General features: G+C 40.6%; 1 protein-coding gene across 9 annotated transcripts in view; it reads right to left on the reverse strand.

Moving 5' to 3' along the window:
* Positions 1-12,625, reverse strand: part of CNKSR2 (connector enhancer of kinase suppressor of Ras 2) — a 209,991-nt gene that overhangs the window by 164,217 nt on the left and 33,149 nt on the right. For all 9 annotated transcript variants that reach the window (XR_011697485.1, XM_071551813.1, XM_071551983.1 and 6 more), the window contains exon 2: positions 8,884-9,047. Coding sequence is in view for 8 of the 9 variants with exons in the window: in XM_071551813.1 (XP_071407914.1) it covers positions 8,884-9,047 (164 nt within the window). In the remaining variant the exon portion in view is untranslated. The remainder of the gene's footprint in view (positions 1-8,883; positions 9,048-12,625) is intronic.

Below are 12,625 nucleotides of genomic sequence, written 5' to 3' on the forward strand. Positions count from 1 at the left end.
GCTAAGCTAAAAAAAATCCCCACTTTGCTCATCATCAGTATTTCTGGTCCACATTAAAAGTGGACAGAGTTCCATGTTCTAATACTGGGGAAAAAAAGATTGCTTAAATAAAAACTGCCAAGTGTAATCATACTTTACATGTGATAACATGCTATTAACAATACGGTTTTCTTAGAAATGCACTGCGTTTATTTTCAAGCACCATAAGAAGATAATTGCAGGCAAAGGAGACAATTCTTTGTTTTCCCCATGTCTGCATTTAGCCAGCACTAACACAAGTAACGCTTTCAATAGCCAAAATAAATTCATCACTGAAAGAAGCAGAAAGAAATCCATGCGTGCTTGTAGAGATTACCAGAAGGGACACAAGTCTATGCACCCGCTTTCTCAACAAGAGGCCACAGGGCAAGAGTTTCTGCAGACACCCTGCCTCAACAGAAATGGCTCTAATGGAGTCTCTTCTGGTAATCATGAAACAAGAACTTGATGAAGCTAAGCTACACAGAGTAATAGCTTGTCAGCAGGTGTTGGAACTAAAGGTGGTGGGAGCTATTAATAGACATCTTACCTGCTAATTACTTTTCTGTGGCTTCACATGACAGTGTGAGTGATGAATTGTAGCTCTTTTCCTCACATGCTGACAAGCAGCAGCTCTAATCATCACTGATGAGTTTTGCTCAGTTCTTTTGTGAGAAGAGCCAGCCTAGTCCCTCTGCTAGCCCATCTTTGCAGCAGCATCACAAGAGTAGGAACAGAGTTCAGTAATCAAATGTGGAAGTGAAATTTTCTTGGATTAGACTGATGAATGTTCATTAGTTGTGTTCCCTGCTTCACTAAATAAAAATTAAAAATAGTAATAATAAGAAAAAATCAGACCTCATTTCATCTCTTTCCTGTGTTAAATTCACTTGACTCTTGCTGGCAGGGAAGTGTGTCTGACACTGCCAGCACAGGTTAAAGTCTGAAGTGTTCCTAACTCATACAGTGCTAACTATCTCTGCTGGCTCAGACAGAGTGTCTAGAAGCAGCCAAGACCTTTAGTTTTAGGGTATTTTCATACTGTCCATTGCAAAAGCAAAGATATGTCAGCTAACTAAAATAGCCAAGCTCAGATCTAAACACACTGCAATATGAAATACAGACATAGCCACAGTCCCATTTAAAAAAATCCAGAAATTCCCTAGAAGTCTCAATCACAACTTTTATGTAACCATGAATACCTCTACAGCTCCAAGCACAAATGCCACATCAAGTTCAGTGACACTGTTTGACTCCTACAAACACTCCAAGACAGAGAAATGAGCATATGGCTCCACTGCCTACCCCCCAAAATCACTGTTTCTTCTATTCAGCCCAGAAAAACTGCAGGACACCAGTGGAGAAAAAGGCATGCAGTGATCAGTGCCAGCTCTTACTGAAGAGACACAAGATGGGAACTGAAGATACTACTGTTAACACTTGTGCTTGGGGGCAAAAAGAAAATAAAAGCAGTATCTTCACCAGGCAGGCAGAGCAGATAGCAGTGCTTACATCAGTTAATTTTGGTTGCCTCTCTGCACAAGGCAACTGTTGACTGTATAAACTGCAAAAGGTAAAGGTTTACTTTTGTTTGGTGTTTATCATCACACACACAAACACTGTATTTTAAAGAAGGAAAAAATAGCAACCTTTTGAAAAAAAAAGACAAATTTTATAGTCTAGATGGTTGTACTGAGTAATAAATTATGTGGAAAGAAGTGCAACCTCTCAATTACATTTGATATCTCTCAGTAATATGGATAACTAACAGAGGTGGGATGCTAAGTTTTCTCTCTAATGCAACATAAAGGCTTTTTCCACTTATTCACAGGCTGAAAGAAGGAGTTTTACGCAAAAATATCATATGGTGCTAAGAAATAGACTTAAAATCACCCTAGGTGAGCTTAATTCTACTCTTTGCTATTTTTCAATGCTTTCATCTTCTATATTTAATTCTTGAGTGTAATTTCTTTGCTTCTAACCAACCAGCCTGGAAACAGTAAAGTTCATAGAATCCTCATTTCTCAAGAAGCCTAAGGAATATTTTAAATGAATAATCAAAACAGCATCATGTGGACACCACAGCACATGGCAGCCACTTCAAAACCACACCTTCAAATTTGTGGCAGGCAAAACTTCACCAAGTTTCCAACTTTTGTCTCCAAAGTTGTTTTTAAAAATGAACAAAATGCATTTGAACCTCATTCTCTAAAGCATTTGGCTGAACACATCCCACAAAGTATGAGGCAGACAGCTTACCAGCCCAAAGCTGCTAGCAACTGATATCACAGCTTGTCATATGGAAGGTGCCTTATGTAACTTTATACCTCATCAGATCTGCCTACAACATGTATTTCTAACGGCCCTTCTTCCAGCATCACGAAATACCAGCACTAAGGTTATCTCTCCTTCAAATAGCACTGACATATGGGGTAATTTAGAAGTGCACAACACATGATCCTAGCACATCTGTTTCATAAACACAGAGTAAGTAGATAAGAACAAAACCCCAGATAGCACATATATCATTTACTGCAATTATTAAACATACACTGATTAAAAGGTAAATGGTCTCAAAGAGTATTTGTCCTAAATGTTTACAGTCAGAAAATGACTCAGGTGCATGATACTTATAACCCTGCAGAACTCAGGAAAGATTCATAATCATCCTCATTTAGCCCTTTCTTGAAAAATGCCCTTCTTTTCCTACAGCACAATCAAGCAACACTTCAAAAAGCCAAGCCCTGGTCATGCTTTGTAGCACTAATAGAGCAATTATATAAACGATTCTTCTAACTCTTATTCAATCAACAGACTGAAACACCAAGTGCTCATTACTTTTTTGTTTTTCTACTTTCTCATGTCATTTTGTCCCTAGTCAGACAAGTGCCCTTATTTCTCCACAGCAGAAACTACTAGTTACTCAGTTACATGCATTTCACAGTCTTAAACAGTTAATCAGAAGTTTAATTTTTTTGTTTAAAAAGGAATTAAGTAATTGCTATGAACACCCTACTCTTCAAAACATTTTACAATGTAACAGCTATTTTTATTCAGTCTGCTTTTAACTGGGGATTAGATCCTTATAAAGGTCCCTTCCAATCCAAACTATGCTATGACTCTAAGAACCAGGGCACATATTTCATACTCACCCAAACCTGCAAACATTCCAAAGGAAAAAAAAATTAAAAATAGTATCTAGGATCCATAACTGATTTTTGAGGCTGGCAGGAGGAAGGACATTCACCCTCTGCATACAGACATATTTACTGCTATTGGCAAACCACAGGGTTTACTGCAGTTCTGTCTAAAAGGTCTGCTAACACATTTTCAATGGGATCTATATAAATGCCTCCCTGACATCCGATCCCGTCAGATCTCGGAAGCTCAGCAGGGTCAGCCCTGGACTAGTACTTGGATGGGAGACCTCCTGGGAAATGCCGGGTGCTGTAGGTTCTAGTCCTGAGGACTTCACTGGCACTGTCCAAGCTCGCTCGGCCGTGGCAGATGAACCTCAGGACTGAAACGGTGGGGCCAGTTCTGCGCACGCTGAGCCTCACCTAAAATCCACTGCGCAGGCTGGAAGGGCACAGCCACGTGGGGACAGCCCTGCCCAAATCTGCGTTCATGAAGCCAAGCCACACAAATATGAGCTATCAGAAAACCTTTAACACCTTAGCTTTATTGATCTGGTGATGGACTTCACGATTTCCTTCTCTGCAGTTAAATCAGCTCAGTTTGAACACAGGAAGGCATACAATATATAAGCAGAACTTTAACTGGCAAAGGGCAATAGTGAAAAGGGTAGGTAACTTTTCTGCTATGAGCATGCAGAATATTAACAGTAAATCCCAACTCCAGGACATACAAACCTCCAGTGTGAAAGGAAATCTTTCTCATTTAGCGGTATGATGATTAAGTCTAATATTCACTGTTAGTGACAAAAAGTAGTTTTAAGATCTGACTAGTGATAAGTGCAAAGGAAAAGATTCTGTGTGAGAAATGGCAGGAAGATGAAATTAAGATAAAAGGCATAATTCTTAAGAGGAATCAAATCATTCACGGGTAAAGTAGGTCTATTTTTTACATTCATTTGCATATAAATGTTTTGTGTTAGTGGTAAATTATAAGTAATTTCATGCTCTTACTGCACACCAATGCTTTCTCTGCCAAATAATAATGCTATTTCATCTGCTACAATCTTCTAACTTTACAGATTCAAATAAACAGTGTATAACAAATTCCTCTGCAGCCACAGCAGACTTAAATAACTAGCATAACTGAAACCAGTATCCTGTATAAAGCAAAAACTGTTTTGTTTTATTTTGTAACCAAAGTCTATTCTACACAAATGCAGATTCCCTGAAGAAGTATTTTGCAAATTCACAAGGACTCTATAAAGTTCTTTGTTTATGGAAAACTTCAAAGCATCCAAAAATTATATGTGAAGTTTCTGAAATATTCTTATCTTTCCAGAACAAAATGTCTCCCACTTTCAGGTCTCTGTTTAAAAAATATTTGAATATGTTCAAAATCAAATTAAATTAATTTAATCATCATGCAAACAAAATGAACAAGGTACTTTGGAGAAGCCAAAAGAAAAAACCTAAAAAACCCAGAATCCTCATGAATCAAGATATTGTGGTGATATGTCAGGTAGACTAGATAATTTTATTCAAGATGAAAGAAGCAATGTTTGGCTGTGCAGTCTTCAGTCTTTCTGTTCTCCAAGCAGTGTGGCAAAGTACAGTGTTTTCAGGGAAAAATATGATACCAGGCAGACATAAAATTCAGTCTGTGGACACTCAAGCAAAACATGGTCATACCCAGTTTTGATAAATGAAACTCCATCTTCTGACAAACAGATGATGGAAAAAGAATTATGTGCATTTCTCTGCTTTCTGCTGCCTAATTAGGAATATCAAGAACTACAAGACCTCCAGATTCTCTCCAAACCTGAACACTGATACAGTGATCTGATGGCATTACCTATACGATCTGCTATTCATTATACATTTCTCTTTTGTAAGCATTATCTCCATCTTTCCTGAATTCACCTTCTGTTGGCATTGATCATTCAGATCTGGTTTTTAAAGCAATCATCAAAGAAACAAGGCTCATCACATTTTATTTGTGGATGAAGGTCTGCTGCACTACTGCATGTTTATTGACGAAATGTAAAGCAGTCTTAGATGAGCTTCACCATCACACACATACTGAAAAGGATCATATTAAGGCTAAGAACGATGTTAGAACTGATGAACAACTGGATGTTTTATTACCTGGTAGTAGTATGGAGAGAAAATACTATGGTACCTAGCTTGGTACACTTTCTCCTGCATCTCTAAACCTTGACATGCACTTCCTTAGTTTACCATTTTCAATCAGTTTTGAGATGTCAATTACATTGGGAGATTTCGTTAGTATGAATAAAAATGCACGTCCACATGAACTAGAAATCTATATATTGATGCCACCAGTGCAATCTCAGTTGCATGTCCCAATTTAAACAGAAAGGGAAGAATAATAGACATGTCTTGCTGGAAATAAAATAACTATGCAGGCAGGTATCTGTCATGGTGGTTTCTCAATGTTTCTCACTGATTGAAAACCGTGTAACAAACTCAGCAGCAACAAAATACCATCACAGACCTCACTACTTTCTTTTAAGCACAAAGAACATTTCATTTATCTTGCCCTTTCTGACATACGGCTTTTATAAAACACAAAGCTACACCAAGGCATGATTATCTATTGAACATGCTCCCACCTTCACAGACTGAAGGAGAGCGGGAAGAGACAAACCCCATTAGTTAATTCCTTGCCCTCTGCTGGGGCACGTTCAGCTTCAGTGATGGTATATGGTATTTACACCCCCACCATTATGAGCAAGTGTGACCTGTAACTGCAGTAGCAGCTGGGCAAAAACTTTATTCCTCCTTCTCAGAAGCACCACAGGAAAAGAAAACCTGTGAATCTCACTCCCTGAGTGCTTGCTGTCCTGTCCAAGAGCACAGAATGGCAGGCTGGCAGCCAAGACAGTCTCTACTATAGCACAGGCCACCATTTGTCTTCTGGTCAGCGAACGAACACTGGAGGATCCATTTGTTGCAAGTGCTTATGACAGGAGGGGAATACTGTGTGAGACCATAGCCACCCACTCACCTTCTGTCAAAACCCAGTAAAAAACATCCTTTAAATAGTGCTATCAATCATAACTGGTTCCCAACTATTATTGTGGAGATCAGTTTGCCTGTTTAGCTCTGTTCAGTAGACTCCATCTGGCTTAAGGAGGTCCCACGCGCTCTCCTTACCAGTCAGATATGCTTGTTCAGGCTCTCCACTTTCCCCCAGTAAGAAAATGGTGCCTCATGAACTACAGGCATGCAACACAAGCATCTGTTTTGCCACTTGCCATATCCACAGCAGACAGGGCAGAAACTGCAAGTAGGAGTTTATACCCAAAAAGTGCTGGGAAGGGCAGGAGGAATAAACCCCATCAGCCATCATCATTGCAGAAGCTTTCCTAAGTGACAGCAACTCTGCATTGCAAACTCTCCCCTGCAGTGTGGGAACAGAGAGGAATAGTGGGAGGTGGTTTTGTCCCCTCAGTTGACCTCAATGCCAAAAACTCTTTAGGTGGTCACTCACTAACTCAGAGAGAATGGAGAGGAGAAGCAGAAGCAACAATTTTTGGGTTTTAATAACTATTTTTTAAATCAATGAGGGATTATGCTTGCAAGACAAAATTAACTTCACTATTCCTACCCCATCAGGCCACCCATCTTCTCCAGCATCCAAACAGATGTTAACTCATTTGGATCAGACACTTGTAACTTATGTTAAATTATCATGAAACCTCTGTCAAACACCAGTGAAACAGAAAAAACTCAGATAATCCAAAAACCCCTTGCATAGTGACTACCTGCATAGCAGTTATGCTAGACTAGAGAGTCATAGGCTTAATGTTCTCCTAAACAATACAGCTAACACTAAAGTCAAATCAGAAGAATAGGCAAGTCCTAACCAGGACAGATACTTACTGATGCAAAAAAAAAAAAAGAAAAGCCTGTAAGTATAGGACCAATACAGCCTAAAGAATTGTCTCTGAATTAAATTTTCTAAGAGGTTTATCTGATTGGTGAACAATAAATTCCAATTAAATCCACTAAAATCAATATAACAATCATATTTTGTATCCCCAAGGAGCCATCAGGAGCCAATTGTGAGATTGCAAAAACCTCAGCTTAAATTAGAAGCTGTGATGTGAACACATGCTATTGTGTTTCAGTGATTAAGTTTTCAGACGAACTCAAAAAAACAGACAACACGATACATGCAATGAGGACCAGGAAGGTAGAGACTTGCTGCCTGCATTAAGGATGCAGTGTTAGCCTTTGCTACAAATTCCTTATTTTATATTCAACTTTGTTCCATACACTTTTGCCTAAGATAAGGGAGCTACAAAGACAAGTTGTGTTTGTTTGTCTAAAGATAACATCTGTAATTAGATACTACGGAAAAAAGAAATTTCAGTAATAAACAAGGGGTTTTTTTTCTGTAAAAACACTTTATTTTTCAAAGAACCACAATCTGTCTCTCTCTGTGACTGGGAAGAATGGTCATCAGTGTTCATTCTAACTTAGACTTTATCTGTCTCAGTTAATTAAAGTATTTATTAAGTTCATTAAAGTTTTCTTTAGCACTGTCTGATGAGAAAAGTACTTTGTGAATAACTTTCCTTATGTTCCTTTCTATATCAATTGCATTTTTTATAAGATTGCAACTTCTTCATTATTTAAAAAGTAAATCGCTGAGTTAACTTATTGCACTGAGCCACATTGCAACATTACTAGAAACACTATTCTAAAGAGAATCTAAGATGTGTTTAAAATCAAATGTCTTCCTGTACAAAAAATCTTTTTTTTTACTCTCACCTTTCATTACCTCTCACACCTATCTCCCAAAGATGCAACAGAGTATTCAGAAAAGCTACTGCACATGGAGGACCCAGAGGCCCTTCTGAAGAGCCTTTCAGCCTACTGTCTTTGATTGCCTCTGCTGGGATTCAGCTTTCTTAAAGCTCCTTCTGATGCTTGAAAAAGTACTGCGCATTAAAAATCCACAAAACACCACTTTAGGCACTCAAGTACTTCTTAACAGAGCTGTTCACAATCCATCCTACAGCAGAGGATCCAGACAGTGTGCCCAATCTACCACTAATCTTTACAGGCACACACTAAAAGTTCATAAGAAGAGTGAATTCAGCACCACACCCCTCAGCAAGCACATAATCCCAGTTATGCATGACATGACCTGAGTGAAAAGACCATTATGAAAATCCCTCTGTATGCTCCATCAAAAATTTATGTATTATTTACACATAATTATTTCAGTATTTAATCCTTTCTTCTGTGAAATACAAGCAGCTATGTTTCATCAAGCTCAAAGAATCATCTAAAATATAATTTGCATGAGAACATCAGTGAAAAATGACATGGTCAATATCAGAACATTCTGCCTGTAAAGGGCAACCAGCACTCAATTACTTCATTCACATCTATAACTGTTTTACATTCCAAACCAAACCCAGACTACTTTGTGATTTCAGATAAACTTTCATTCTACAAAGACAGATATGCAAGCCTGAAATCACTGATATCAATTTATTTAACAAACATTGCCCTATCAATAGATTTTGCTCTTTACCTTACCTCTGGTTTAAAGTGCTAAGCTTGTTCGTACATTGCATGTTAGGAGTTTCTTGAACTACTTAAATAGTCTTTAGGACTAGCAATTTGAATACAGAAAGTGTGAATATGTAAACACTGTTTACTCCTCCCCACTTTGTCCCAAGAAGTTTACCAGTGCACAGAGCAAGTCTACTGCTTCCAAGATAAGCTCCTGATGGCCAATTCGTGTGACGCCAAGATCTTCCAGCTCTTGATGAGTAATCCGTAGTAGCTGGTCGCCACTAATCTTCTCCCTCTCAAAGTTCTTTATATATTGTTGCAGGCAATCATCAAGACCTGCAACAAAAGGACAGAAGAAGGGAAGACAAAAGTTAGCAACATTTTGTACTGCCATAAGAAGTAAAAGAGGGCTGGAACAAAATCAAGCCAACAGAGGAGACTTGTCCTATCTTTAAGAGAAGTATTTTAGCATTTAAAAAAATTTTATGTTACCCAGAAATTTTAAGATTAGGAGAATTATGACAATGATAGTTTTTTCACGTGTGGAAAATACTCCTGAACTCCATACAAAGCACTGAAATCTTTTAGTGTACTGTGTTATGAATGTCAATCTGGCAACCCCTAATAATATTAGTGATGCCTCCATCACATCTGGAAGGGGAGAGGAGAAGAGAGAACAACGGAAGAGAGGAAGACATGCATCCTACCCAGGACACAGCATATCAACACATGCTGTTAATTACTAAAGCACTGCAGAGACTGGAAACAAAGGGAAACATTTGTGCAAGAGGAATTTTAACAGAATAATGAAGGGTGAACATGCCTAACGCCATACATTCAGGATGGACTGACTGTCAGTGCCTCTTAGCCTCCCTCCCACCATAACTCTGCCATGGTAGGTCCCATGAGGAGGAGGGGCTGCTGGAGGCACCCTCAGCTAGGAGCCCATCTCTTCACGGGACACTTGACTACTATTCCCCATGCAGTCAAACACAAAATGGCAGTGTCACATCACAGCATCTCTCCTACTCCAAAATCACTCACACACTGCTGAGATACCTGAAAGTTCACAAATCCTGCCAGCCCCTAAGCCAAGCTGCAAAGAGTTCTAGAGAACAAGAAAGGTGGTAGCACTGCAAATGCATAAACTGGACCACAACTGCAGCAGCAGATCCAACTCGAGGTACCTCAGTTCAGAACCTGTACAGGGTCACAGTACACAAATGCTTACTAAGCATGAAAAGCCACTAAAATCAAGACCTAGGTGCATTCCTCAGAACAGAGTAACTGGGGAGCAGAAACAAGACTGTTGTACCGAAAAATATCACAGAAGGACATGCAACACATTTTCTTTGCTGGGGACATGGTTGAGTGCAGGGTTGTACAGGACCCAGTCCTGCTTTGAGTGCCATGTGCATTCCAGCTATTCAGTCTGATAACAGCCTAACAACATATAGCTGACTACACATTTTCTCCAGGAGCAAAGAACACTGCAGAACATGAGATAATCCATCACACATCTCTTCCTCATCAATCTTTGCCTAAGAGAGCTAGACCAGTACAGGGAAGCTCTGCAGCACGTGTAGCCCTGTGCCAAGGGGGTAAGACAGACTCTTGAGTATTTGGTGGATCATTTAATGCGTGTCTGAATCTCTTCCATTGGATCGACATGACTGCTATTGAGTAACAGGACTTGACAAAAACCCGAGTGCATTAATTTAGCTGATACTTGAGAAATACCACCTTTTTGATGGGTGTCTTCAAACAAACCCTAATGTTGAAAAGACATTTGCATGCACATTAGGCTGCAAGGAAGTGAAAACATTCTTACTTGCTAATCATAATGTATGAAAAATCTGAAGATACATGGAGGATGAAAGATTGGTCTGACTGCTGAGCCCCAGTTTTCTTATAAGAGCCCCAGTCTGTAAGCATAAAGCTTCTCTAAACTGGTTTTGTTGCATTTTTGGTTCTCACTTGTGCCTTGTAGGGTGTAACCACACCTCAAAAGAGACTTACACAAGAAACACGTTGGTGCTGCAGGCAGGGATGCCCCAGTACGAGGCCAGCCTGTTGCTTCTGGCTCAGCCCTTGGGTAAGAACCAACCACACTCTGTTCCTGCTACAACATACCAGCACAAGATTCACATGGCTTTAACCTCTAGAATTCACACACCAAAACGAAACCACACACAAACATGCTTTAAAACAAACACTGCAAGTTCAACACACAGGAGAAATGTCGCCATTTCCAGTGGACTGCAACCATGCACCTCCCCAGCCTGTTGCCTGACTTTCTGCCTCCAAAACAAAGCCTTAAAGCACTAGGTTAATCAAGCACTTGAAGCTATGACTTCCCTTCATTAACCTTTCTAATCAAATAGTTGCTCAAATCATTCCTCAGGAAGGAAATCTTAAAGGTGCAGGAGTGGGCCCTCCCCATATGCTGCAAGTTGAGTCATCAGGGAGATCAGCCTGGCTGAACAGAGAGCTTTGATTGGAACTCAAGAAAAAAAGAAAATTTAGGACCAAGGGGAGAAGAGGCATGAAACTCGCGAGGACTACAGGAATGTCATGGGGTTATGCACGGAGAAAATAACCAAGGACCAAAGCCCTAGTAGAACTTAATTTGTGTAGTGTCACAAAAGAAAAAAAAAGTGTTTCCATAAATACATTAGCAACCAAAGAAGGCCTAAGGAGAATCTTCAGCTTTCAATGCATGGTGGGGGGAAACAAAGTGGCAAAGTATGAAGATTAAGGTACTTAATGTCTTCATTGTCTCAGTCTTGAATAATGAGACCAGTTGTTCTTCAGCTACCCAGCCCTCTGAGCTAGGAAACAGGAATGGGGAGCAGAATGAAGCCCCCATAATTCAAGGGGAAATAGTCAGTGACCTGCTACACCACTTCCACACACACAGGTCTGTGGTGCTGGATGGGATGCACCCAAGGGTAGTGAGGGAGCTGGCAGCATTGCTCACGGAGCCACTTTCCATCATTTACCAGCATCCTGGGTAACCAGAGAGATCCCAGTTGACTGGAGGTCAGCAAATGTGACCCTCCCCATATATAGGAAGGACACAAGCAGAATCTGGGTAACTACAGGCCTGTCATCCTGACCCCCATGCAGGGAAGTAAGTCATGGAGCAGATGAGTGCAGTCACATGGCACATACAGGACCATTGGGTGATCAGGCCCAGCCAGTATGGGTTTGTGAAAGCGAGGTCCTGCTTGACCAACCTGATCTCCTTCTATGACAGGGTCACCCACTGAGTAAATAAGGGAAAGGCTGTGGATGTTGTCTGTCTAGACTTCAGTAATGCCCTTGACACCATTTCCCAGAGCATTCTGGAGAAACTGGCTGTTCATGGTTTGGACAGTTGTGCTCTTTGCTGGTTAAAATCTGGCTGGATGGCTGAACCCAGAGAGTGGTGGGGGTCAAGTTTCATCCTGCTGGTGGCTGGTCACAGAAGGTGTTCCCCAGGGCTCAGTGTTGGGGCTAGTCCTGTTTAAAATCTTTATCAATGATCTGGATGAGGGGATTGAGGGCACCTTCAGTCAGTTTGCAGGTGATCCCAAGCTGAGTGAGAGTTTTGATCTGTTGGAGGGTAGGAAGGCTCTACAGAAGGATATGGACAGGCTGGAATGATGGGCAGAGGTCAACTGTATGAGGTTCAATAAGGAGAGCTGTCAGATCATGCACTTGGGTCACAACAACCCCATGCAACACTCCAAGCTTGGGGAGGAGTGGCTGGAGAGCTGCCTGGTGGAAAAGGACCTGGGAGTGTTGGCTGACAGCAGCTGAACATGAGCCAGCATGTGCCCAGGTGGCCAAGTAGACCAGTAGCATTCTGGCCTGTATCAGAACAGTGTGGCCAACCAGCACAGTGCCAAGGCGGTGACTGTACCCTTGTA

Source organism: Pithys albifrons, chromosome 1 (assembly GCF_047495875.1).
Source record: "Pithys albifrons albifrons isolate INPA30051 chromosome 1, PitAlb_v1, whole genome shotgun sequence".
In the NCBI taxonomy this organism is placed as follows: domain Eukaryota; kingdom Metazoa; phylum Chordata; class Aves; order Passeriformes; family Thamnophilidae; genus Pithys; species Pithys albifrons.